The sequence below is a fragment of the Kogia breviceps genome, chromosome 2, assembly GCF_026419965.1.
Source record: "Kogia breviceps isolate mKogBre1 chromosome 2, mKogBre1 haplotype 1, whole genome shotgun sequence".
Lineage (NCBI taxonomy): Eukaryota > Metazoa > Chordata > Mammalia > Artiodactyla > Physeteridae > Kogia > Kogia breviceps.
Genome location: NC_081311.1, coordinates 29799111 through 29821064, shown reverse-complemented (window position 1 = coordinate 29821064; position 21954 = coordinate 29799111). Strand labels below are relative to the sequence as shown.

The 21954-nt window shown below is 38.2% G+C and overlaps 1 protein-coding gene across 2 annotated transcripts in view; it reads right to left on the bottom strand.

Moving 5' to 3' along the window:
* Positions 1-21954, bottom strand: part of HPSE2 (heparanase 2 (inactive)) — a 592918-nt gene that overhangs the window by 160780 nt on the left and 410184 nt on the right. For both annotated transcript variants that reach the window (XM_059054720.2, XM_059054721.2), the window contains one exon: positions 1388-1481. In XM_059054720.2, coding sequence (XP_058910703.1) covers positions 1388-1481 — 94 coding nt within the window. The remainder of the gene's footprint in view (positions 1-1387; positions 1482-21954) is intronic.

The following is a 21954-nucleotide window of genomic DNA, read 5'->3' as shown; positions in this document are numbered from 1 at the left end:
AAAAGTGTACAGACCTCCCGTTTAGCAATCAAAAGTGCTTTTCTATGATTGCTCCAAATAGTATTTTTTTTCACAACTAATTTTATAATGAGCCATTCATTTATTTGCCCATTCATTTATTCATTCATCTCATATATATTTTGTGTTTTTGGCCACACCTCACGGCTTGCAGGATCTTAGTTCCTGGACCAGGGATTGAACCCATGCCCTTGGAAGTGAAAGCATGCAGTCCTAACCATTGGACCACCAGGGAACTCCCCTCATTCATCCTATATTAATGGGGGCCTACCTGTTGCTATTTTTCTGCAAAGATATGTTTAATCTGCTCAAAAGAAAGTTGAATGTTCAAAAGGTCCTCATTCCCTGGAAAAGGACCTGACTAGGAAACTAAAGATGAGATATCACCATTTCGTAGAGGCAGATGGAAATTGTAGACATAAGATCCTCACAGTTCAGAATTAACTAATCTAGTGTATTTCAAAACGTGATCTGCATTGGGTGGAATCACTTGACAGATGACTATTAAAAATAGAGATGTCGGGCTTCCCTGGTGGCGCAGTGGTTGAGAGTCCACCTGCCGACGCAGGGGACACGGGTTCGTGCCCCAGTCTGGGAGGATCCCACATGCCGCGGAGCGGCTGGGCCTGTGAGCCATGGCCGCTGAGCCTGCGCGTCCAGAGCCTGTGCTCCACAACGGGAGAGGCCACAACAGTGAGAGGCCCGCGTACCGCAAAAAAAAAAAAAAAAAAAAAAAAAAGAGAAAGAGATGTCTGGGATCCACTCCAGACATACTAAATCAGAACATCAGAAGTAAGACTGGAAACTACAAGCAAACTCTGGTGATTTTGATTGTATTCAAGTTTGAGAACTACTAACTACAGGTGTCGTGCCAGTAGCACCTTCATGCAATTGCTTAATTTAACCTTATCTTCCCCAACATCTCTACAAAAGTAAGATGTTACTTGGATGATTCTAAGACACCTAGGAAGAGTGTAAATGTGGCTCAGAATTGCCAATACCCCAGACCACAATTCCACTGAATGAATGTAATCATTCTCTCCTTAAACTAACCCAAAATAAACTCCTGCAAGAAGAAAGTAAACCTATTCTTCCCTTAAGAAACTCACAATTTAGAAGCCAACTGTTACAAAATGTTTGTTATTAAAATAGAGAAGCTTTTAAACTTGGATATGGTACATTCAAACCCTTCTTAATCTGAAAAGCAACAAACGGCAATCATCAGCTGTGAGAGGTACCTCTTGGCCATGCAAATCCAGACTGCACTATTTTTCTACCCACAGTGCTAACATCCAGCTGGAACCCCGTGACATTTTCCTCGCCTTACCCCCAAACTCACTCCTCTTCTTCCCCAGAGATTTTTACTCACTTTCTGAATTTTCCTAATCTGGTCAGAGAGTGTGTCTAACAGGCGAGTTTTCAGGAAGTCCATCACCTTGACCACCCGGCCATCAATGTAGCAACTGGAATAAAAATAAAATAAGAATCAGAGAAAATCTCGAGCAGGAGACTACAAATATATTTCTCTAGCCAGAGGTCTCTGTTGCTTGAGGAAAGAGCCCAGGGTTCACTTGGGCTCTTACATTTTAAGAAGTTTTGATCCTGGGTACTTTTCAAACAAATAATATACTTTTTATCCTCTTCATTTTCACCTCCATTTGTGGGCTAATATTGTGATTTTTTTCAGCCTTTGTCCATTGAAACTGCATTTATTGCTCTATAGGAGCTGACAGGACTCTGTAACACAATTGGGTAATGGGGAAAAGCTTAGTTGTGTTCCCCCTAGGGAAAGTAATTTAACACCCCTCCCATACCATCCCTACACCCACCTTAAAGTAATAAAGGTATGTGAGAGGTTTGAAAGACTACTCATACATTTTGAAAGGTTTCCACACCTTTAAATAAGAAAACACCAACCACAAAAATCTGATTTAGTGCAGTGAGCAGGTCTCAAAGAGTTCATCTCCAGTTCACTTCCCTGGGCAAAATACCTTGTAGTCAACCTCCTTCCACCCCCAGAATAAATGAAAGGATAAATGAATAAACAAATAAATAAGTCAGACAGATTAAAGTCCAGGTGCCCTCTCCTAAAATAGCAACAAGTTTGGCACACATCAGTGTGGTGGTGTCTCCTGTTTTGTTAGGTAGCTTAAGTGAAACATCAAGTTGTGCTGATACTACGTTGTTAACATTTAACCAAAACAGGTCCATCTGGCTTTGTGGGGACTCTCTGTGTGAATCTTTACCCTGAAGGCTAAGCCCAGGATTAGGTGACCTTCATTATCTCAAACCGCCCAACACTCATCTTTGCAAAATTCCAAATTAAATCGATTTAATTTAAATCAATGCTTATGACTCCTGGGTGCCTTTTCCAATCCACTTAGGTCTCCTTGGCTGATGGATAATGATAGATTATGTCATTTTTAGTAAGACACCAACTTCTCAGTACATATTATAGAACTATAATTCTAATTCTAGTACTAAAAAATTCCTTTTAATGTTAAATTCCCATACTAATATGTGATGTAGTGGAATGGTTAAAATTCTTTTGTAATTGCACTTTCAACCAGGTGCTCCGGTTGAAGTGAGGGTGGGAGATGAGTTCCTCCCACTCAGCCTTCCCCTTGGCTTGCCTCACCACCTCACACATTTCCACAGAATCCAATGTTTAAATCATTTGTATATTGGAAGGAGTATGGGTTTTGGAGCCAGAGATACCTGAGATCAAATTCCAAGTCAGGTATTTACTACCTATGTGACCTTGGGCAAGATGTTTGGCCTTTATGGACCTCAGTATTCTTATTCTTAAGAGCGAGGTAACATATCTACTACTCAGGATTGTTTGAAGATCAAGCAGATAAACCTAAAGTGTCTGGCATATAGTAGGCACTCAACAACTCTTAGTTCTTTTCTGATTTCTCTAATTTTCAGCTCACAAAGATGGGGTCATAAATAACAGGGGTCTGACTGTGTGTATAGAATTCTAAAAGTGAGGTGATTGTGTCAAAGGGTACATGCTTTTGAAAATCTGGGTGGTTACTTATATTAGGGGATAAAACAAACCAATGACATGACCTTTCACCTCATTCCTGGTATAGATGCTAGACTTAGATCCAATAAACATTTATTATGTGCAACACACAGAGCTGGTAATGTCCATGTCCATTACCTCACAAACCTCTTTCTATTAGTGCTCCACTGTCAGCACCTCCAATTTTTTTAAAGTTGTGATTACATAGTATACTACCTGAAAGCCAGGCATATTAAAACACTGTAGTGTTCAAATTAAAAATAATTCATGAAATGTTAATGTAACACACATTGAAGGACATGAACATTTGTACTATATTACATGATGATTACACATATGATGAAAATGTACTGTAATTAGTGTTCTTTTATGTTCTAGTCAAATATATTATAGTTTCCTCTTTTTTCTTTGTTAGCTCCCAGTAACTATTTTAAACAGCAGAGTTTATAAGTTTTGCTGGCAACACATATAGTTTAATGCTCATTGAGATAAAAGTGCCAGATGTACTTTTTCAATATGTAGCATTCCCTGTGAACATCCTTCCTATCCCACAAAATCCACAGCCCAGGGTTGAGGGACCTCCACTTGTCCCCTCCTTCCTTTGGTCTCATTTCTCAAGTACATGAAACTTGGAGTTAGAAAACCTTGGTTCAGTCCCAGCTTTGCCACATACTACCTATATGATACTGGGTTTCCCCTTCTTTAAAATCAGTTTAAAAAGAACCCCAACCCTACAGTATTTTCACAGGGTTACTGTACCGATAAAAATGAGAAGAAATTCTGGGCACAGAACCTGGCACATAAAAGGTATTCAATAACCAAAACTACCCTCCAGGTTACTTAAGTACCCAAGGTGGCAGCAACCTAGACTGAAAAGCCATGGGATGGGGTGAGCAGGGGAACATCTGTCTGGAGAAAGACAGTATGTTCATCCACCATAGGATTTGGAATTAGGGAATTATGGAGGAGCAAAAACGGACTCTGGATTTCCAGTAGGTGGGAGGCAGAGAGAGAGAGAGAGAGAAAGAGAGAGATGGAGAGGGCTGTGATTCTGTTCCAAAAATCTGGAGTTTGAAAAGACCTTAGTGGTCATGTGGTCTGAAGTAGGTAAGTCTGTGATGACATCCCTGGGAAGTGATTATCTAGGACAGGGAACACACTCTCATACACTACTAGTACTGTTCCACTGTACCACAGCTCGGCTCCAGGGAAGGCTCTTCTTCCATGGGTCTAAAATTGGCTCCCTCTTACTGTTCACTCAATGGCTGTTTTCTTGGACCTGGGAATAGTCCAATTCCTCCTTCATGTGACATGTGGGGGAGGAATTCCAGTAAAAACTTTGGTTTAAACTTTTTAGAGCCTATTTTTGGCCCCGATTTTAACCTAACAAGCTGGATTCAATCATTCTCAGTTGGTCTCAGGCTATTCCTGTGGGCTATGAATTAGACTGGAGCAGGAAGAGCTCCAGGCAGGAAACCAGTGTGACAAGGTTATCTTATCTCAACAGTGCAGGCAAGAAGAAATCTGGGTCTAAGTAAGGGAGATCACGGAAAAAGTAAAAGTGAGAGCCTGTGAAGAAACAACTAATAAAATAAAGCTTCTGTAGTGAGTAAGAGAGATAGGAAGGGAGTCAATGATGACCACGAGCTAATGAGAGAGAATGTCTTCGAGAACATTGGTGCCAAGGACACGTAGGCTTAGTCAGACTCGGTTTTAGGTTTGTCAAAGGAGATAAATTATTCTGTTTGAGATATCAAAGACCCAGAGAATATCAAAGAGAAAATATGCAACAGGTACTTGGAGATGTGAGAAGTCAGCACAGAGAAAAATTGAGACAGAAAACGTTGACCCGGTTGTTTTTTTCAGTTTGTAAGTAATGAATGGAGGCACGGCCGTAGATGAGCTCTCTAAGAGAATCAGAGATGTTAACAGATACGGCAGAGACCCTCTAAAATTCTCAGATATGGCCCTGGACATTGCCTCTATCTTTGGCCTAAATAAGAGTTCCTTCCTTCCCCAGCCTGACCAACACAGTGTCTTTTTAATAATTTCAGTCTGAGTCAGATTCACACTTGGATGCCAAAGGAATTCCCATATTATACTGTGAAGTTTCAGCAACTTTATTTGCAAACATAAACCCACATTTATATTGCACTATGGAAATAAGAACTTTGGTCCTCCAGAATTTAGTATTCCTTTTTAAGAGAGGGGATAATTTAACCATAGGTATGAATTGATAAATACCTGAGCCTTTTTCATGGGTAACCCTGGACAATTAGCTTGCTGCACTTACCCTTCATAAATGTGAAGCTTCTAAGAAAACATTCAATGTCAACAGTCTGTGGTTATTTGAAAAACTCCTGCCTATTACAGAGCTTTGATTCTCTGATAGTGGCTGCCTGTAGTAAAAGGCTCAATACATCATTTAGATTTGGACATGATAGCCTGTGATGACACTTGGTAAGAATAAATTGTTAAAAATGGTAAAGATGGTGATTTCTAACTAAGACTGGGTAAGAGGAAGTAGGATTGGATTCCACCAGACTGTCCAGTGACCTGGGGGCAACTCTCTCTGCTTTCCTCTGTCTTCTTCACTGGGAAGATACAGATGATTCTGAGCTACCAACTGGTCTCTCCTGAAGAGTTAACTAGTTTAGTAATGGATACAAAGGCACCAGAAGACCCAACAAATCAGAGAGGAAAGGAAGGATTGAGGGAAGGAAAGAGAGAGGAAGGAAATTTGCCAATTAGAGGTGCTTTGGCATCTTCCACATAAACCCTGGCAGAATGGTTGGCTCTAGAAACACTTAGACTGATAATTTTAGGTAAATCATAGTCCTCCTCTAAGTTCTCTTGAAATTTCAGCATCTCCTAGGGTCACACCACAGGTGGCTGAGCTGTTCAACTAAAAGCTGAAGCCAGGAGAGGCTGTGCAGAAATAACCTTTCTGTGAACTATTACTACAAATGCAATGAGCTTGAAACCTTTGTGTGTGGACAAACAGCCTGTTCTCAGTACTGGCAACCATCATTCCTTCCTCAGCTGGCCTCTAGATTGGCAGGTCATATCAAGCACATACTTGGGGAGGTGGCAAAGATGGCAGAGTATACATGGTAAATGGAACTACTTACCAATTCATTCACCAACTCTCTTGCTCTTCTTAGTTTTAAATTTTATTTCTAGTTTATTACCTTTCATCTTACAGTAAGTCCCCTACATATGAACCTTCAAGTTACGAACTTTCAAAGATGTGACTGTGCATTCGCATGTCCAATCACATAAGTTAGTTCACGTGAAATTGCAGCTTGCCCTCCGTCTCCTGTTGCTGACTATCCTTCAGCTCTACCATCTCCCATCTCCTCTCCCTCCTCCAGTCAGTAACTCTTCTTTCCTGTTCACTTGATGTCAGCCCCTGTGTGCCAGCTGTTGGACTGTACTACTGTACTTTTCAAGGTATTGTATGTAAGACTAAAAATGTTTTCTTTATTTTTTGTATTTGTTTATTTTTTAAGTATTATTTGTGTGAAAAGTATTATAAACCTATTACAGTACAGTACTCTATACCCGATTGTGTTAGTTGGGTACCTATGAACAAACTGGACTTATGAACAAACTGGACTTATGAACATGCTCTTGGAATGGAACTCTTTTGTATGGTGGGGACTTACTGCATTTAAAATTTTGCCCTTTATCTGTTGATTGTAAAAGAAACAAGTGCTCATTATAGACGAATTAGAAGATGCACGTAAATAAAATTAAAATATGAAAATGAAAAATCATTGATAAACCCAACACCTAGAGAAACTTTTTTAACATTTTGCCTTGTACCCTTTCAGACTTTCCATAGTAAATACACATAAAATTTCCCATAATTAGTTATTTTTAAAACTTACTCCAGGTCCTATTCCACAAGCGTATAAACTTAAAACTGTCCCAGCTGAGATTCCCAAGCCCATATCGCAGAGATACTGCCAGAAATATTAGAGACTCCAGGTGAAATCATCTCACTCGTATTTTAATTCCATTCTGGCCAGTTAGGGATCTTCTGCCAGGGGCAGGTCTCATCTCCTTTCTTCTCTGCCAGCCAGGTTTTAACCCTGATTCCCCTCCCCCCTTTCTCTAGGCCCCTAGATTTAGTCTTCAGGATTGTACCCCAATTAGCCACTTATGCCCATTAACCTCTTAAAAAACATTTAATGAGGAGAGTTTGTTGTCCAGGGGCAGCTGGTTTTGTTTACCGGGCTCTTGACTTTAAAAGGAAAAACCTTTGCCCCTTATTATCTGACCTCTTCTTTTATTTCAGGTAATTGCATTAGTGCTGGCTTCCCAATGCTCAGGAATTTCCGGACCTATTTTGCTGCCTGCTGCTTTCAGGGAGGAGGGGCAGTCTGCTCAGAATTCTTACACCCAACCTCCTGCCTGGGCAGGTAATTCCATAAAACTGGGGCCTTCCCCACTGGATGAGGAGAAGCTTGGATAATCATTAGAACAACCCTGTTGACCTATAAAAGCTATTCTGACACCTTGAAATCAGTCAGACTAGAGGCTGACTCTAGTCTCTCCAAAGCTTTATAAATTGTATCTGCTCCTCCTCCAAAGGCCTCACTCTGGGTTCCTACTGAGCACATTCTTCTCACACATGCCTTTAGGTTTTCTTTCTGAGGCTACACTATTCTTCATTTTCTTTGCCATGGTTCAGTCTTCCCATCTTGTGTTCAGAACTACTTTGAGCAGGTAGAGCTTGAATGAAATGAATACTGTTAGGAAAAAAAACCCTACAAAATATAGATATTTCTTTGGCTTTCTTCAACCAGTTCCTATATAATCCATACAGGAGCCACCCAGCTGACTAAAGGGCTGTGGTTCAGGAATTTCAAAGTTTGTACCCTGGAAAAATGTTATCAGTGAAAACTTATACAAGTAAAGGTCAGGATGGTGGGCAATCCCTGAGGCACATACTGGGTACTCAAAAAATATATTTAATGAAAGCATGAGTATCTGTATAATCTAACCCACAATGAGCCAAAAGGGTGGCCCTGAGGCTCACGTACTGTCCCAAGGGCCCCATTTTCTTGAACTTCTCTCTCTCCTAATTTCTTGCACACTTTGGGTCCTGAGCTTCGGGCCCTAATCATTCTCCCCAGTGAACAGAGTGCATGTGGAGAGACACTTTGTCTTGGCAGGGGCTCAAGCAGCTGGCCCTTGATTCTAGCAGTGATGAGGAGAGCTCTAGGGGAGCAGGGAAGGAGAGAGATAGGAAAGCCATCTGCAGCTCCAGCTATCGGAGTGGGCTCTGAGCAGGGCACCTCTGGGAATTTTCAGGGTAGCAGCACATCATGGCACCAAAAGTGTGAGCAGGAGTGGATCCGTGTGTTTGAAGTCTGAAATGTAAACAATTTGTGGGACCCTCTTTAAGAAAAAGAAATAAAAAGTACAAAACACAAAATTAGGTGCAAAAATAAATATTTATTTAGGATGACAAAATAAATCACAACAAATTCCCAGAAAAATTTTTTCGAGTCCCTTTTTTCTCAGAGCTCTTTAGGCAATTTACCAGAAATGTTTACACAGCAATGCTTCCCCCTCACCACCTAGAACATTCTGCAATTCTCATCAACTCCCAGCACTCCTAGGAACCAATGCAAGTGAAGGGCTTGAAGCTTAAGTCATTAGCTTCATGGTCAATCTAATTGTGGGTCATCAATAATAGGAATGGCAGGGTCTAAGTCACTGGAATCTAACCATCTATGTGCAGTATTTATTTTAGTTCAGGGTTTGGAAATTGGGAGCTTATACAGTTACCACATCCTTTCCCTGACCTCTTTTCATATAATTGTCATTGTAGCTGAATAGCACAACTAACTTAACTATAATTAGGTTAGTGCATTTCTAACTAGGAGAACACAGAAAGAATGAGGAAGGGAGGAGCCATATATGTATTAAGTTTCTTCTTATTTGCTAGCTGTTTCACATATAGTGTCTCATTTAACCTCGTGAACACTCTCTGTTTGCAGATTATAAACTGTGGCTCCTACAGGAACTAGGAAACCAGAGACCAACTAGGTACTAGGCGACAGATACCAAAAACTTTCCTCTCTGTTCTGCCAAGTGGGGGAGCTATGCATACTACTGCACTCAGTTCATTTGTCCTGTAATCAAGTACAGATGCTTTTCAACTTCCTTTAGTCTTTCCTACTTCAACTATCTCGACCACTTAAACAATACTGAACTAAACTCAAATTTCTCAAGAAAACAAAACAATTACAACAAATAAAAACAAAAGCAAAACAACAACAAAAGCAAAAACCTGGAGAGATAAGTAAAGGAATGGAGGTGGTATAACTTTACTCTTTTCCTTGCAAAAATGTTTTTCAAAGTATTTTATTAGTAATTGTTACATGAAGAAAAGGGGCTCCATGGTCAAATAAGTTTAAGAAATGCTAGGTTAAAACCAAGTTAAGTAGTACTTCCTGTTCTAGCCATCATGGAATAGATCAGAATTACCCTCCTGTCATAGACAACCTGAAATCCAACACAAAATATATATAACAACTGTTTGAAGGAATCGAACAGCAGCCAACTCAAGCTGTGATCCTTGAGAGGGGAGAGGTACATAAGGTAAGCCCCGCATTCACCTGGGCTTGCTCTTCTGGATAGGTTGGAGACAATTTATTGACCACCAAAATTTTGTGCCCCCCTTCCACATTGCAGAGCTGTTGCCAAGAAGCAGCTACCTAGCCAGAACCTACTATACCTCTGCCTCCATCACAAGAGGGGTGCCCATAAGACTAAACAGGTCAAAGCATTGTGAGCAGAAGTAATGTGTCACATTAGGCTGAAGTAGTTGGAGATGTGTATCACTTCTGAGCAGAAATCAAGAAGCCATGTCCTTCCTTATAGTTTCTTTTCTCTATTGCCAGATGAATGGAGGAGTCTCCAAGGAAAAGCCACAAGACAGAAAAATCCTGGGTCCTGGAATATCACATAAAAGGCCATCCACCAGGTACCTCAGCACTGGATGTGACATTAGTGAGAAACAAACTTCTATTGTTAAGCCACTGAGATTTGGGGGTTTATTTATAAAAGCAATAAGTGTTAGATTTCCTAGTGCATAGGTATTCATTATAACAAAACTCCATTCAACCAACTGATGTGTTTGACCAACAGTGCATAATAAAAATGTTGTCCTTTGAGAGGAAATGGTCCCTGGTACGAAAATAAAAAGATTAACCCAGAGAACTCTAGTTAATTCTAGTTTGAATTGACTGGGTAACTATAAACAATGGGCTGAATTCTAATATGCAAGGACAGCTGAGGAGGGGAGAGATCATTCTTATTCTTCTATATCTAGGCAAACTGAGTCCAGGGTGAAAACAATGACTAAGGTGATTACTAATGACCAGAGAGGACATGAAATCTAGAATAGTGGGAGGCAGGTCAATTAATGGAAGTCACATATCAGTGGGTGGCGGCCTTTTGACTCTATATCCAGTATCCTCCACTAGTCCTCTGGTGAAAACTTGAGTATTAACTCTGAGGGATAGCCATAGTTTGAGGTAGATTCATTTAGGCAGCATCATTGTCAATGGAATCATATGTCCTAACTAGCATGTATCAGACAAGCAGGAAAACCAGAGGTTCAATTCTCCCCTGCATGATGTTGCTTACTTCTAGGCACCCAGCACTCATAACTGTGCATGTGTGCATACACACACACACACACACACACACACACACACACACACACCCCAAACTGCTCCTCTAGCTACATTCACCAATACTCTGTATATTTTCATTCCTGCATCTAACTTTTATTCCCAGCAAACTCAATGTCATAGAGCTACACATCCTTGAAGTATACTCACTGTGTAGAATATTTCACCTGGAGAAAAACCTTACATCAAAATAATTCTTTTCACAACAACTGCCATGTCTTCGTTTTAAAAGAAATGCTAGCTCTCACCATATAAAGCATTAAAAGGAACTATTTATCAATATCATGAATATATGTGTATGTACACACATGCATGTGTGTGTATGTGTGTATATACGTGTTAAGAGAGACAGAGATTGAGACGGAGAGAGGTATCCATCTACTAGTTAGATTTCAAGATCGGGGTAAATATTACGTTGCTTCTTGTGTTTTATGGTATGTGAATGAGCCCCCAAAGAAACCATTTCTGGTAGGATATTTTAAATTTCAGTATTTGCATTTTTCTGTAATTTAATTTGAGTATCATTAATGTTTTAAAGTTTTCCTTTAAACAGATTATTTTTAATTGCTATATTCTTTGATTCATAATTTTAAAATACAATAAAAATAATTCTGTTACAAAAATACATACTCATTTTAAAACTTAAACATGATAACAAATAGAACAAAGAATTTAGTAATTAAACCAAATCTCAATGCACCACCTTTATCAACATTCAGAGAAAATCATGCCATTCAGCTCTGTATGTCTGTATATATATATATCTATAAACATACATACACATGTATACATACATATATGCATAATAAAGTACTGATATCAATAATTTTAGAGCAACGTTATCTGATATATCAGATACTAGTTCCTTAAAATGTTTTTTATAAAAAATTTTAAAAGATGGAGTCATTATGCTTTTGCTTTAACTATGTTCAACTTTAGACAGTATATATCAACTGCCTCTGTGAAAGATAAGGGTATTACTCCTATTTTTCTACAACATTGACAGCCATATCAGCCAGTGTGATAATTTTTGCTTCAACCATCAATCATAATTTAGAAAACTCAAGAGGAGAAAGAAAGTCTATTGCCTTTTTTTGCCTTTTGCCTTTTTGTTTTTCCTCCTAAATGATGTTCCAAGTTTCCATCTTTTATCATTTCCTTTCTTTTTAGAAAACTTACTTTACCCATTCTTTTAGGTAGGTCTTTGTCAACAAATTCTTAGTTTTCCATCATCTGAAAATGTCTTGATTCCCCTTTCATTCCCAAAAGATATTTTTGCTGGATATAGAATGCTAGGTAGACAATTCTTTCCTTCAGCCCTTAAAAAACTGTTGTGCCACTTTCTTCTGGCCTCCATGATTTCTGATGAAAAAAATCTGCTGTCATTTGAATTGCTTTTTACCTATAATTAAGCTGCCATTTCTCTTACTGGTTCCAAGATTTTATAGAGCTTTCAGCAGTTTGAGTATGGTGTATCTTGGTATGGATTTCTTTGAGTTTATCTGTTTGGGGTTTACTCAGTTTGTTGAATTTATAGGTTTATGTCTTTTGCCAAATATGGGAAGTTTTCAGCCTTTAGTTCTTTAGGTATTTTTTTTAGTCTCACCTGCTTTCATTCTGGGGCTCCAACAACATAAATGTTAGATCTTTTGTTTTGGTCCTGCAGATCCCTGAGGCTCTGTTCATTCTTCTTCTTTTTTTTTTTAAAATCCAGTCTATGTTTTTCTCTGTTGTTAAGACTGGGTAATTTCTGTTATTGTATCTTCAAGTTCACTGATTTTTTTCATCTGTCTCCTCCATTCTGCTGTTCAGCCTATCTACTGAATTTTTTATTTCATTTTCTGTACTTTCAATTCTAAAATTTCAATTTGGTTCTTTATATCATTTATTTCTTTGTTGAGACTTCCTATTTCTTTGCTATCTTTCTATTTTTTTCATTTGTCTCAAGAGTATTTGTAATTGCTCATTGAAGTATTTTTATGGCAGCTGATTTAACATCCTCATAATTTGAGCATCTATGTTATCTTAATGTTGGCATCTGTTGATTACCTTTTCTCATTGAATTTGATATTTCTCTGGTTGTTGGTATGATAAGTGATTTTCACATGACATCTGGTTATCTGGGGTATTGCATTATAAGACTCTGGATCTTAAATCTTATGTTTTGGTTGGCCTCCTATGACACCACTCTGGCAGGGTAAGGAAGGAATACTGCCTCCCTACTGCCTGGTTTGACAGGCCTGGTTTACTTGGCCTCCATTGACACTCATGGATTAGGGAAACTCCTTACTGTTGTATGTGTGTAGTAGTTTCAGCTCCCCACTAGGCCTCCATTGATATACTAACCTGACTTCAAGGGTAGGAGTACCTTGTTACTTCTCCCCATGTGGCCTCCACTCACATGGGTGGGGAGTAACCTCATTCCTTCTGGGTGGTGGTAAAAGTCCTGAGTCTCCACTAGGTATCCTCTGACAGCATCCCAGGGGGGAGGGGAAGAGGCACCTCATTTCTAACAGCTGGGGGTGGGAATCCCAGCTCTCCATTCAGTCTCCACTAACAATGAGTGGGGATGGTGGGGAGGGTCTTTGTTATAACTTAGCAGGAATGAAAGTCCCAGCACTCTTCACTAGGTCTTCACCAATGGGGGCACTGAGATACCTTATTATAGCCTGGCCAGGGGGATGGTCTCAGCTCCCTGCTTGGCTTTTGCTGGCAGGGATAGGGGTGGGGATGGTACCACAGTTTTTTTTTTCAAGTGGTTGTGTTACTGGAATAGAATGGTTATTGTATAAAAGTTTTCTGTTTTGCTAGGTTGTTCCTTTTCTGGTCCTCCGGCTACAGAGAACTGGCTTTGGTTGGGGCATTTTTTGTTTGTATCCATTGGTGCTTCTGGGTTGCCAGCTTTTCTAGAACGAACTCTGGGATATATGAGGCAAAAAAAAAAAAAAAAAAAAAAAACCCAAACCAGGAAGCTCTCCACTGTACTGTTTGTTCCCTGGTTTCCAGTCTACCTTATTCTCTCCAACTTTCAGAATTTTTTCATGTTTGTTTTATAAATAATGGCTAGGACTTTTAGTTGTAGTTAATCAGAGGAATAAGGAAAAGTATGTATACTCCATCATTCTTGAAGTGAAAGTTTTTATGTTTATCTTTAACTGTAATTCCAACAATTTGAATTTTAATTTTTAATCTTAATATTTAAATATAGAAAATTCATTTGATATTTACAACCAATCCTTTTATCATAATTTCTCCATCATGACTCCTTTTTTTGTTCGGCTGCTTCATCTTCAAGTAGACATTTCTACAAAGCCTCATGCATAACTAAATTTTCCCTAAGTTTCTGTGTGCTTGAAAACTGCTATCTGCTCCCTTTGACAAATCAGGTACATAGAATTGGATGATATAAGAGTCTTCCATAATAAATGAAGGAGGTTAAATATCAGATTTTCAATTTTAAGTATCTCTGACTACATTAAAGGTTATAACCAGAAGACAGCTAGTTATGATTGCTTAGGAGAAATGCTTAGATATCACTCTCCTAGAAACAATAAAATTCCCTCTACCATTTTAACAGAATGTCCCCCTTCAAAAAGAGAAATTAATGATAAGGATGATGATGATAGTATAAAACTAACAGCTATTGAATGCTTAGTATGTGTCATGCATCACATACATTATATAATCTTCACATAGTATTATGAGATAATTATTTATCCAATAAACACTTATGGAGTGCATACTATATGCTAGCTATACTCTAGATTCTAGGTAGAGTTCTGTTAGTGTTCATGTTTTACATACAGAGAAACTGAGTCTCAGAGAAGTTAAATACCTTGCTAGTAAAATGGCACCAGCCAGTATTTGAAGTGAGATCCGTATGATGTTTAATCACAACATATACTTACTTTATAGCTGAGTAGATATAATAAATACATCAGTACCATGAAATAAAATTCAAATTCCTTGGACTAGAGCTCAGAATGTATAATTATATTATTTGTAACTGACAGAGGATTTGATTAGATTTATTTAGCTAATAGAAATTTTAATGTCATAATTTCAAGGTAAAATTTCACATATCTCTCCACAAAGGAATGTTTTCTTACCATCTTTCCCTTTAAAAAATTTCAGAGAATTGAAATTTTCATGGTACCCTAAAATATCCTATTTTTTCCCCTAGAATCGCCTACAAATTCAGTTTGATTATTGACCTCAAAAGGGCCTGAGAATCAGGGAAAACATCAGCATGTTGTCTTCCCTGTGGTTAAGAATATGTGTTTGAACATGAAGCATAAGCAAACTGACTGCTATCATTGCAAAGATGTTTAGAAGAACAGCTCCCTTTTAAAGAATTATTTACATTTTAAAGAGTTCATCAATCATGAGTTTAACAAGACAGAAATAAAAAGCAAATAAGTTCTGTTTCTTTTTTTTCTTGAGAGACTCAATGATAGTTGGCTTTCTAAATTAAGAATGAAAACGGTAAATTTTCATTTAATATATTCTGTTTACATATTTGGACAATTAGAGTAGAATGAAGTATACAGTCATCCCTTGGTATCTGGGGGGGACTGGTTCCAGAACCCTCCTCCTTACCCCCTGCCCCCAAGGGGTACCAAAATCTGTGGATGCCCGAGTCCCTTATATAAAAGGGTGCAGTATTTACACATCACCACGTACATTCTCCCTTATACTTTAAATCATCTCTAGATTACTTATAATACCTAATACAATGTAAATGCTGTGTAAATAGTTGCCAGTCAATGACAATTCAACTTTTGCTTTTTGGAACTTTCTGGAAATTTTTTTTCAAATATTTTCAATCTACAGTGGGTTGAATCCACAGATACAGAACCAATGGATATGGAGAGTCAACTGTATAAAGAAAATAAAAACAGGAAAATAGGGGGAAAGAATGAGCAACAGCTGGATCTCCCTGTCAGGGATCTTTTGGTTTCCCCAAAACTCAACTCACCCTCCTTCTCTGTTCTTTATCTCTGCACAGCCTACCAAGCCTCACCACCAAACAACTAGCCCCACATACACACTTCTGGACACCTGCTTCTTCCTATCATTAGCTCCTAAACCTACCTCTCCTGCTCCTTTAACTCTAACCATCACCTGTCCAATTCCACCTCTATCAATGAACCACAACAGAGCAGTTTTTAGCAACCCCCCCTCCTTCCCCAGTCTCCTGCTATCTAGTCCCTACTCCTAACTTCCTGAATGATCTATCACTTGGACTGGCAAACCAAGCTTCAACCTCTGATTTTTTCCCTATCTTGTGCAACCATTCTTGACAAAACTGCAATGTTTACCTACACAATTGGTCTTTGGAGGCCTTTACCTGATCAGCCTTCTCCACACAAAGCCCAGGCTTAACTGAATGGTGTCTTGGGCTAATGTGTCACCTGGACTCTATCCCTTATCCCAGTGGTTCTTAATCCTGTCTACGTCTGTATTAACTAAGTGAAGATAATAGCTCCTCAAACAAAATTTTCACTTATTAGATAGTGATCCGGACAAGGAACTAGGAGACCCCTGTTCTGTCAATCACTAGTCTTGTGACCGTAAGCAAGTCACTTAACCTCTTTTATCATCTCATCTATCAAGGTAGTTGGTTGGCCTAAATCAAGGGTAGCTAACAGTACTCTGTCAGTTTTTGCCTCATGTATTTTGATGCTCTGATATTAGATACATACACATTTAGAATTGTAATAACTTGGAGAATTGACCCCTTTATTATTGTGTATTGTCCCTCCTTATTCCTAATAATTTTCCTTGTTCTAAAGTTGGCTTTGACTGAAAGTAATATAGTTCAAGCTTTCTTTTGATTCATGTTAGCATGGTATATCTTTCTCCATCTCTTTACTTTTAACCATCTGAGTCTTTATATTTGAATTGGGTTTCTCGTAGACAATATATAGTTGGGTTTTGGTTTTGCAGCCTCTCTGCCAGTCTCTGTCTTTTAATTGGTGTATTTAAACCATTCACATTTAAAGTGATGATGGATATAGTTGGGAATAATATTTGCTGTGTAAGTATTTTCTGTTTCATGCATCTGTTCTTTTCTCTTTTGTCTCCTTTTTTTCTGTTTCTCTGGTTTTAACTAAACATTGTACATAATTACATTTTATCTACTTTTTTTTTTTTTTTTTTTTTTTTTTGCGGCACGTGGGCCTCTCACTGTTGTGGCCTCTCCTGTTGTGGAGCACAGGCTCCGGATGTGCAGGCTCAGCGGCCATGGTTCACGGGCCCAGCCGCTCCGCGGCATGTAGGATCCTCCTGGACTGGGGCATGAACCCGCGTCCCCTGCATCGGCAGGCGGACTCTCAACCACTGTGCCACCAGGGAAGCCCTTATCTCCTTTTTAGCAAGCAATTAAACTTCTTTCTAAAACAAAATTTTAAGTAGTTGTCCTAGAGTTTCCAATATATGTTTTAAACTACTCTAACACTATACCTCTTCACATGCAGTACAAGTACAGTATAAAATATTATCCTCAATTCCTCACTCACATGTCTTACAATATTGCTGTCATTCATTTCCTTTATCCATATTCTATGATCACCCAATACATTGTTGTTATTATTACTTTAAACAAACAGCTTTTAGATCAATTAAAAATAATTTAAAAATAAGAAAAATAAAAGATATTGTTTTACCTTCATTTATTCCTTCCCTGACACTCTTCCTTTCTTTATGCAGATTTGAATTTCTGGTCTATATCCTTTTCCTTCTCTCTAAAACACTTCTTTCAATCTTTCTTGCAGAGCAAATCTGCTGGTGATGAATTCCCTCAGTTTTTGTCTGAGAAAGTCTTTATTTCCCCTTCACGTTTCAAGGATAATTTTGCTGTCTATAAAACTCTACTTTGGTGAGTTTTTTTCTTTCAACTTTATTCCACTCAATTCTCTTCATGCTTGCATGGTTTCTTATCTTTGTTTATATTGCTTCATATCACTGTACTTCATATCCTTGTACCCTATAAGCAGTGCTGTTTTCTCCTGGCTTCTTTCAAGGTTTTCTCTTTCTCTTTGGTTTTCTGTAGTTTGAATAAGATAGTATTCCTAGGGGTAGTTTTCTTGGTATTTATCCTGCTTGGTATTCTCTGAGATTCCTGGACCTGTGGTTTTTGTGTATATCATTAGTCTTGGAATGCTTTTTAGCCAATATCGCTTCAATACTTGAATTAGTTCATGCCATTATTGTTTCATTACACTTCTGCTCTATTCCCTCTTTCTTCTCCTTCAGGTATTCCAATTATGTGTATGTTATACACTTTCAAACTGTCTTACAGTTCTTGCATACTCTGTTTTTTTCATTCTTCATTTCCATTTGGGAAATTTGTATTGACCTATCCTCAAGCTCAGATTCCTTAGATGTGTCCAGTCTACTGATGAGTGTACCAAAGGCATTCTTCATTTCTGTTATAGTATTTGTCATTTCTAGTATTTCCTTTTGATTCTTTTGTAGAGTATCCATCTCTACGATTACATTACCCATCTATTCTTGCATGTTGTGTACTTTTTACATTAGAGCCCTTAACATATTAATCATAGTTATTTTTAAATCCCTGTCTAATAATCCTAACATCTGTGTCATATCTGAATGTAGCTTTCATGCTTGCTTTTTTTTTTTCAGACTGTGTTTTTTTTCTTGCTTTTCAGTAAACTTTGTAATTTTTTCTTGAAAACCAATATGCTGAATCAGGTAATGAAACTGAGATACATATACCACTAGTGTGAACATTTGGGCTAGAAATTGGGGTATGTTTCATGTTTGCTAAAGCTTTAAGTACCAGAGACTTCAAATTTTTCTAATGTCTTTATGTTTCCTCTCTTAATGTTAGGCTTCCTTAGTTACTCTTCCTCAGAGAGAGGGTCTGTGTCTTGCATCTCTTTCAGCTGTAATTCACTGTTATTATATTAGAACCCTGTAGGTGTAGTCATTGGTTATAGAGGAAGAGAAGTGTTCTATAACTTTATGACTGAATTTCAGTCTTTTAGTGGGTCTATATCTCTGGGTTATAAGCTTCACAATTTTTTCCCAATGCTATAGCTTTTATCCCCCTAGGTGAGATAGGAAGTCTGGAGGGGGTTAGAGTGGGAGGAATGCCTTTCCCCAGATGGGATAAGGCTCTGGTTATGTCTTTTCCCTTGGAGAGTTGGCCTTTGTTATAGAGAATGCTTAGGTCATATTTTACAATGATTACTTTAAGCCTCTCCCTGCAAGGGCTGCTGGGGGATTTTTCGGATTCTACAAAAGTGTATGTAGGGAGGGCCTAAGACTGCAGCCTCCAGGAGTTTCTCCCTCTCAAGCTAGTCTACACTAAGTCTTTAGTAATTCATCAAAATTATCACTTAAATGTTCCTATCAGTTTACGGCTCAATATTTTCTGTTCCAGGTATGCAAATTTTGGTGGTGACTCTCTGGATTCACCTGTCTTTCCAGATTTCTTAGTGATGGTTTGCCCTGTAATCTTAATTCTCTGACGGGTCTAAGAAAATTCATTCATTATCAAATTGTTTAGCTTTTTCTAGTTGAATGAATGAGAGTAACAACTTCCAAGCTCTTTACATGTTGGGACTAAAACCAGAAATCCATTAAAAGCATTCTTATTGGGCATGCCAGCACTGATCTTTTGGTAATACTTGTATTAAGGGTTGTGTTGAGAAACAGCCTTATCTCCACTTTGTATTATCCATCCGTGTATTAATGTAATCAATTAGTAATGTCTGCCATGGTAATGAGAGTAAGGAATGTAGGCACATATGCCACACATTTGCTATTATTGACCAAGATGATTTCTAAGGCCCTTTTCAGATCCAAGGCTCAAGGTCTCCTCTTTGACACAAAGTGAAATGATACCACTAGGTGTCCCCTCAATATGTGTGAAACTACTACATTTCAGATGGTATTAATGAAATTGTATTTGAGTATTATGTCATCCAACAGATGAACACAGGAGTAAATCCAACATATGAGGAAAGCAAAACAAAATGACTTGCCCAAAGGTCTCATGTAAGTTTCTTATTTGAGTTTAATTTTCCGCACTGTCATTTATTTATGAGATCTAGAAATTACTGCTATTTTGCACTCAGACCCTATAGCATGCCTTTTCCTTAATGTGCATTTTGTATCCATGCTTTTGAAAGAATAGGATAGATAAAAAGTGCCTGTATTACACATGTGTGTGTGTGTGTGTGTGTGTGTGTGTGTGTGTGTGTAAAAGAGCATCCATGTCATCACATAGTAAGCCTTTTTGTGAGGACCTACCAGAAACGTTTATCTCAAGATTTAGTAACAGGAAAATGATGTTTCTCATGAAAAATTAGTTTGGTTTTTGACTCATGGACACTAAATTTTATTTTATTTTCCACTTTGCTTTGGCTGCTTGAAGCAAAGAATCAAATGTGTAGCCTATCTCTAACAAGAGAATAAAACCAGCTGATATACATTAGAGTGTTAATCTTTCCCACTGCTTTAGTATTCTTCTAACCCCGTTTTCCATTTACTCTTACTTCCTCACTTATTTATTTTTATCATTTTGCTATTGGACAGAAAAGTGACCAGAAAGAAGGTTGAGAGAAGCTGTGAAAAAAAAAAAGGCACTCAGTAATTCACAGACTATAAATCTGCCCCTCTATATACACAAAGAAAAGAAAAGCTCCTTAGTTTTAATTCCTGCTTTATTTTCTTTTCTCCAAAATTTAACTTTCATCTTATCAAACATTTGGGAAAGCTTCAGGAAGCCCTATTCTCTTATCAACTTTAAAAACACTCTTTTCTTTGTTATATCAAATGATTTGTTTGATACAATGCACTTTGAGGTTGAATAATGAATCCATTAACCTTTAGCTTGTCATAAATGGATTTCCCCTTTTAAGACTTTTTAGACATTTTTTATGTTTTCCTGGGGTTAGAATTGGCCCTTCTAAGTGGCACCAAGAATTAGTAAGGGTTGAATTAATATAATGAGAATTACTGATTTTTCCTGAACAGATTTCCCAAAGATCACAGAATACTTCAAAGGTAAACTTAAAGAATCTTTCTGAATGAGAACAGGGCAGTTTTGCACAATGAAAAAGACAGTCCGGGGCTTCACTGCTGGACATTCAGTCAGGGTGTGTGTGTGTGTGTGTGTGTGTGTGTGTGTGTGTGTGTGTGTGTGTGTGTGTGTGTGTGTGTGAATGTATGTGTGTTTCGGGGTGGGGGGGTTACCAGGGGAGGTACAGAAGTGGAGGCAGCCTTGGGGTTATGAGGAGATTAACAGGCCTGCACAGTATGATGAAAGCCTACAGCCTTGCCCAGGGGGCTGCAAACTTTTTCTTCAAAGAGACAGTTAATAAGTAATTTAGGACTTGGGGGCTATAACGTCTTTGCTGCAATGTCTCAACCCTGCTATCGTAATGCAAAAGCAGCCATAGACAATTCATAAATGATAAGCATAGCTGTGTTCCAATAAATCATTATTTATGGACACTAAAATTTAAATTTCATAGAATTTTCACACTTCACAAAGTAATTTTCTTCTTTTGATTCTTTTCAACCATTTACAAATGCAAATAGCGTTCTGTAAAACTTGGTGGCCAAACAAAAACCCACGATGGGCTGGATATGGCCTACAGGCTATAGATTGCTAGTCCCTGATACTCTAAACAATTAAAATTCTCCACAGCTAGAAAACTACCACTTATTCTCTTCGATTAAAGCATTATCTGCCATATTTCCCACAGTTGATAATACAACCACTACTGGCAGTGTTAATTACATACATATCTCTAGTACCTATCTGTAATGACTTTTACACTTGAATATATGAATCACCACCATAGAAAGCATGTTAAATGTAAATTCCCTGGCTCTGGGTGGAGCTCTTGAATCTATATTTTTAATCAGCATCCCCGGTGATATGAGTTGTGAATAGATCCAAATCCTTGAGAATCACTGCATCACTGTAAATTATTAGATACTTTGCTTGTATAAAACACACAAACAAAACCCCACCAGGTGCCTAGTGATAAAGAGCAAGCGCTCAAAATAAGGTCAACCAGAAAAGAAAGTGCTAAAAGTACACTGGCTTGCCAACATTTGTTTCCAATGGTTGTATAAACCTCCAGATCCCTCTATTTCTCTCTTTTTACTCTAAATAGCTTCCTGCTCTGTGAACTCTTTTAACTTACT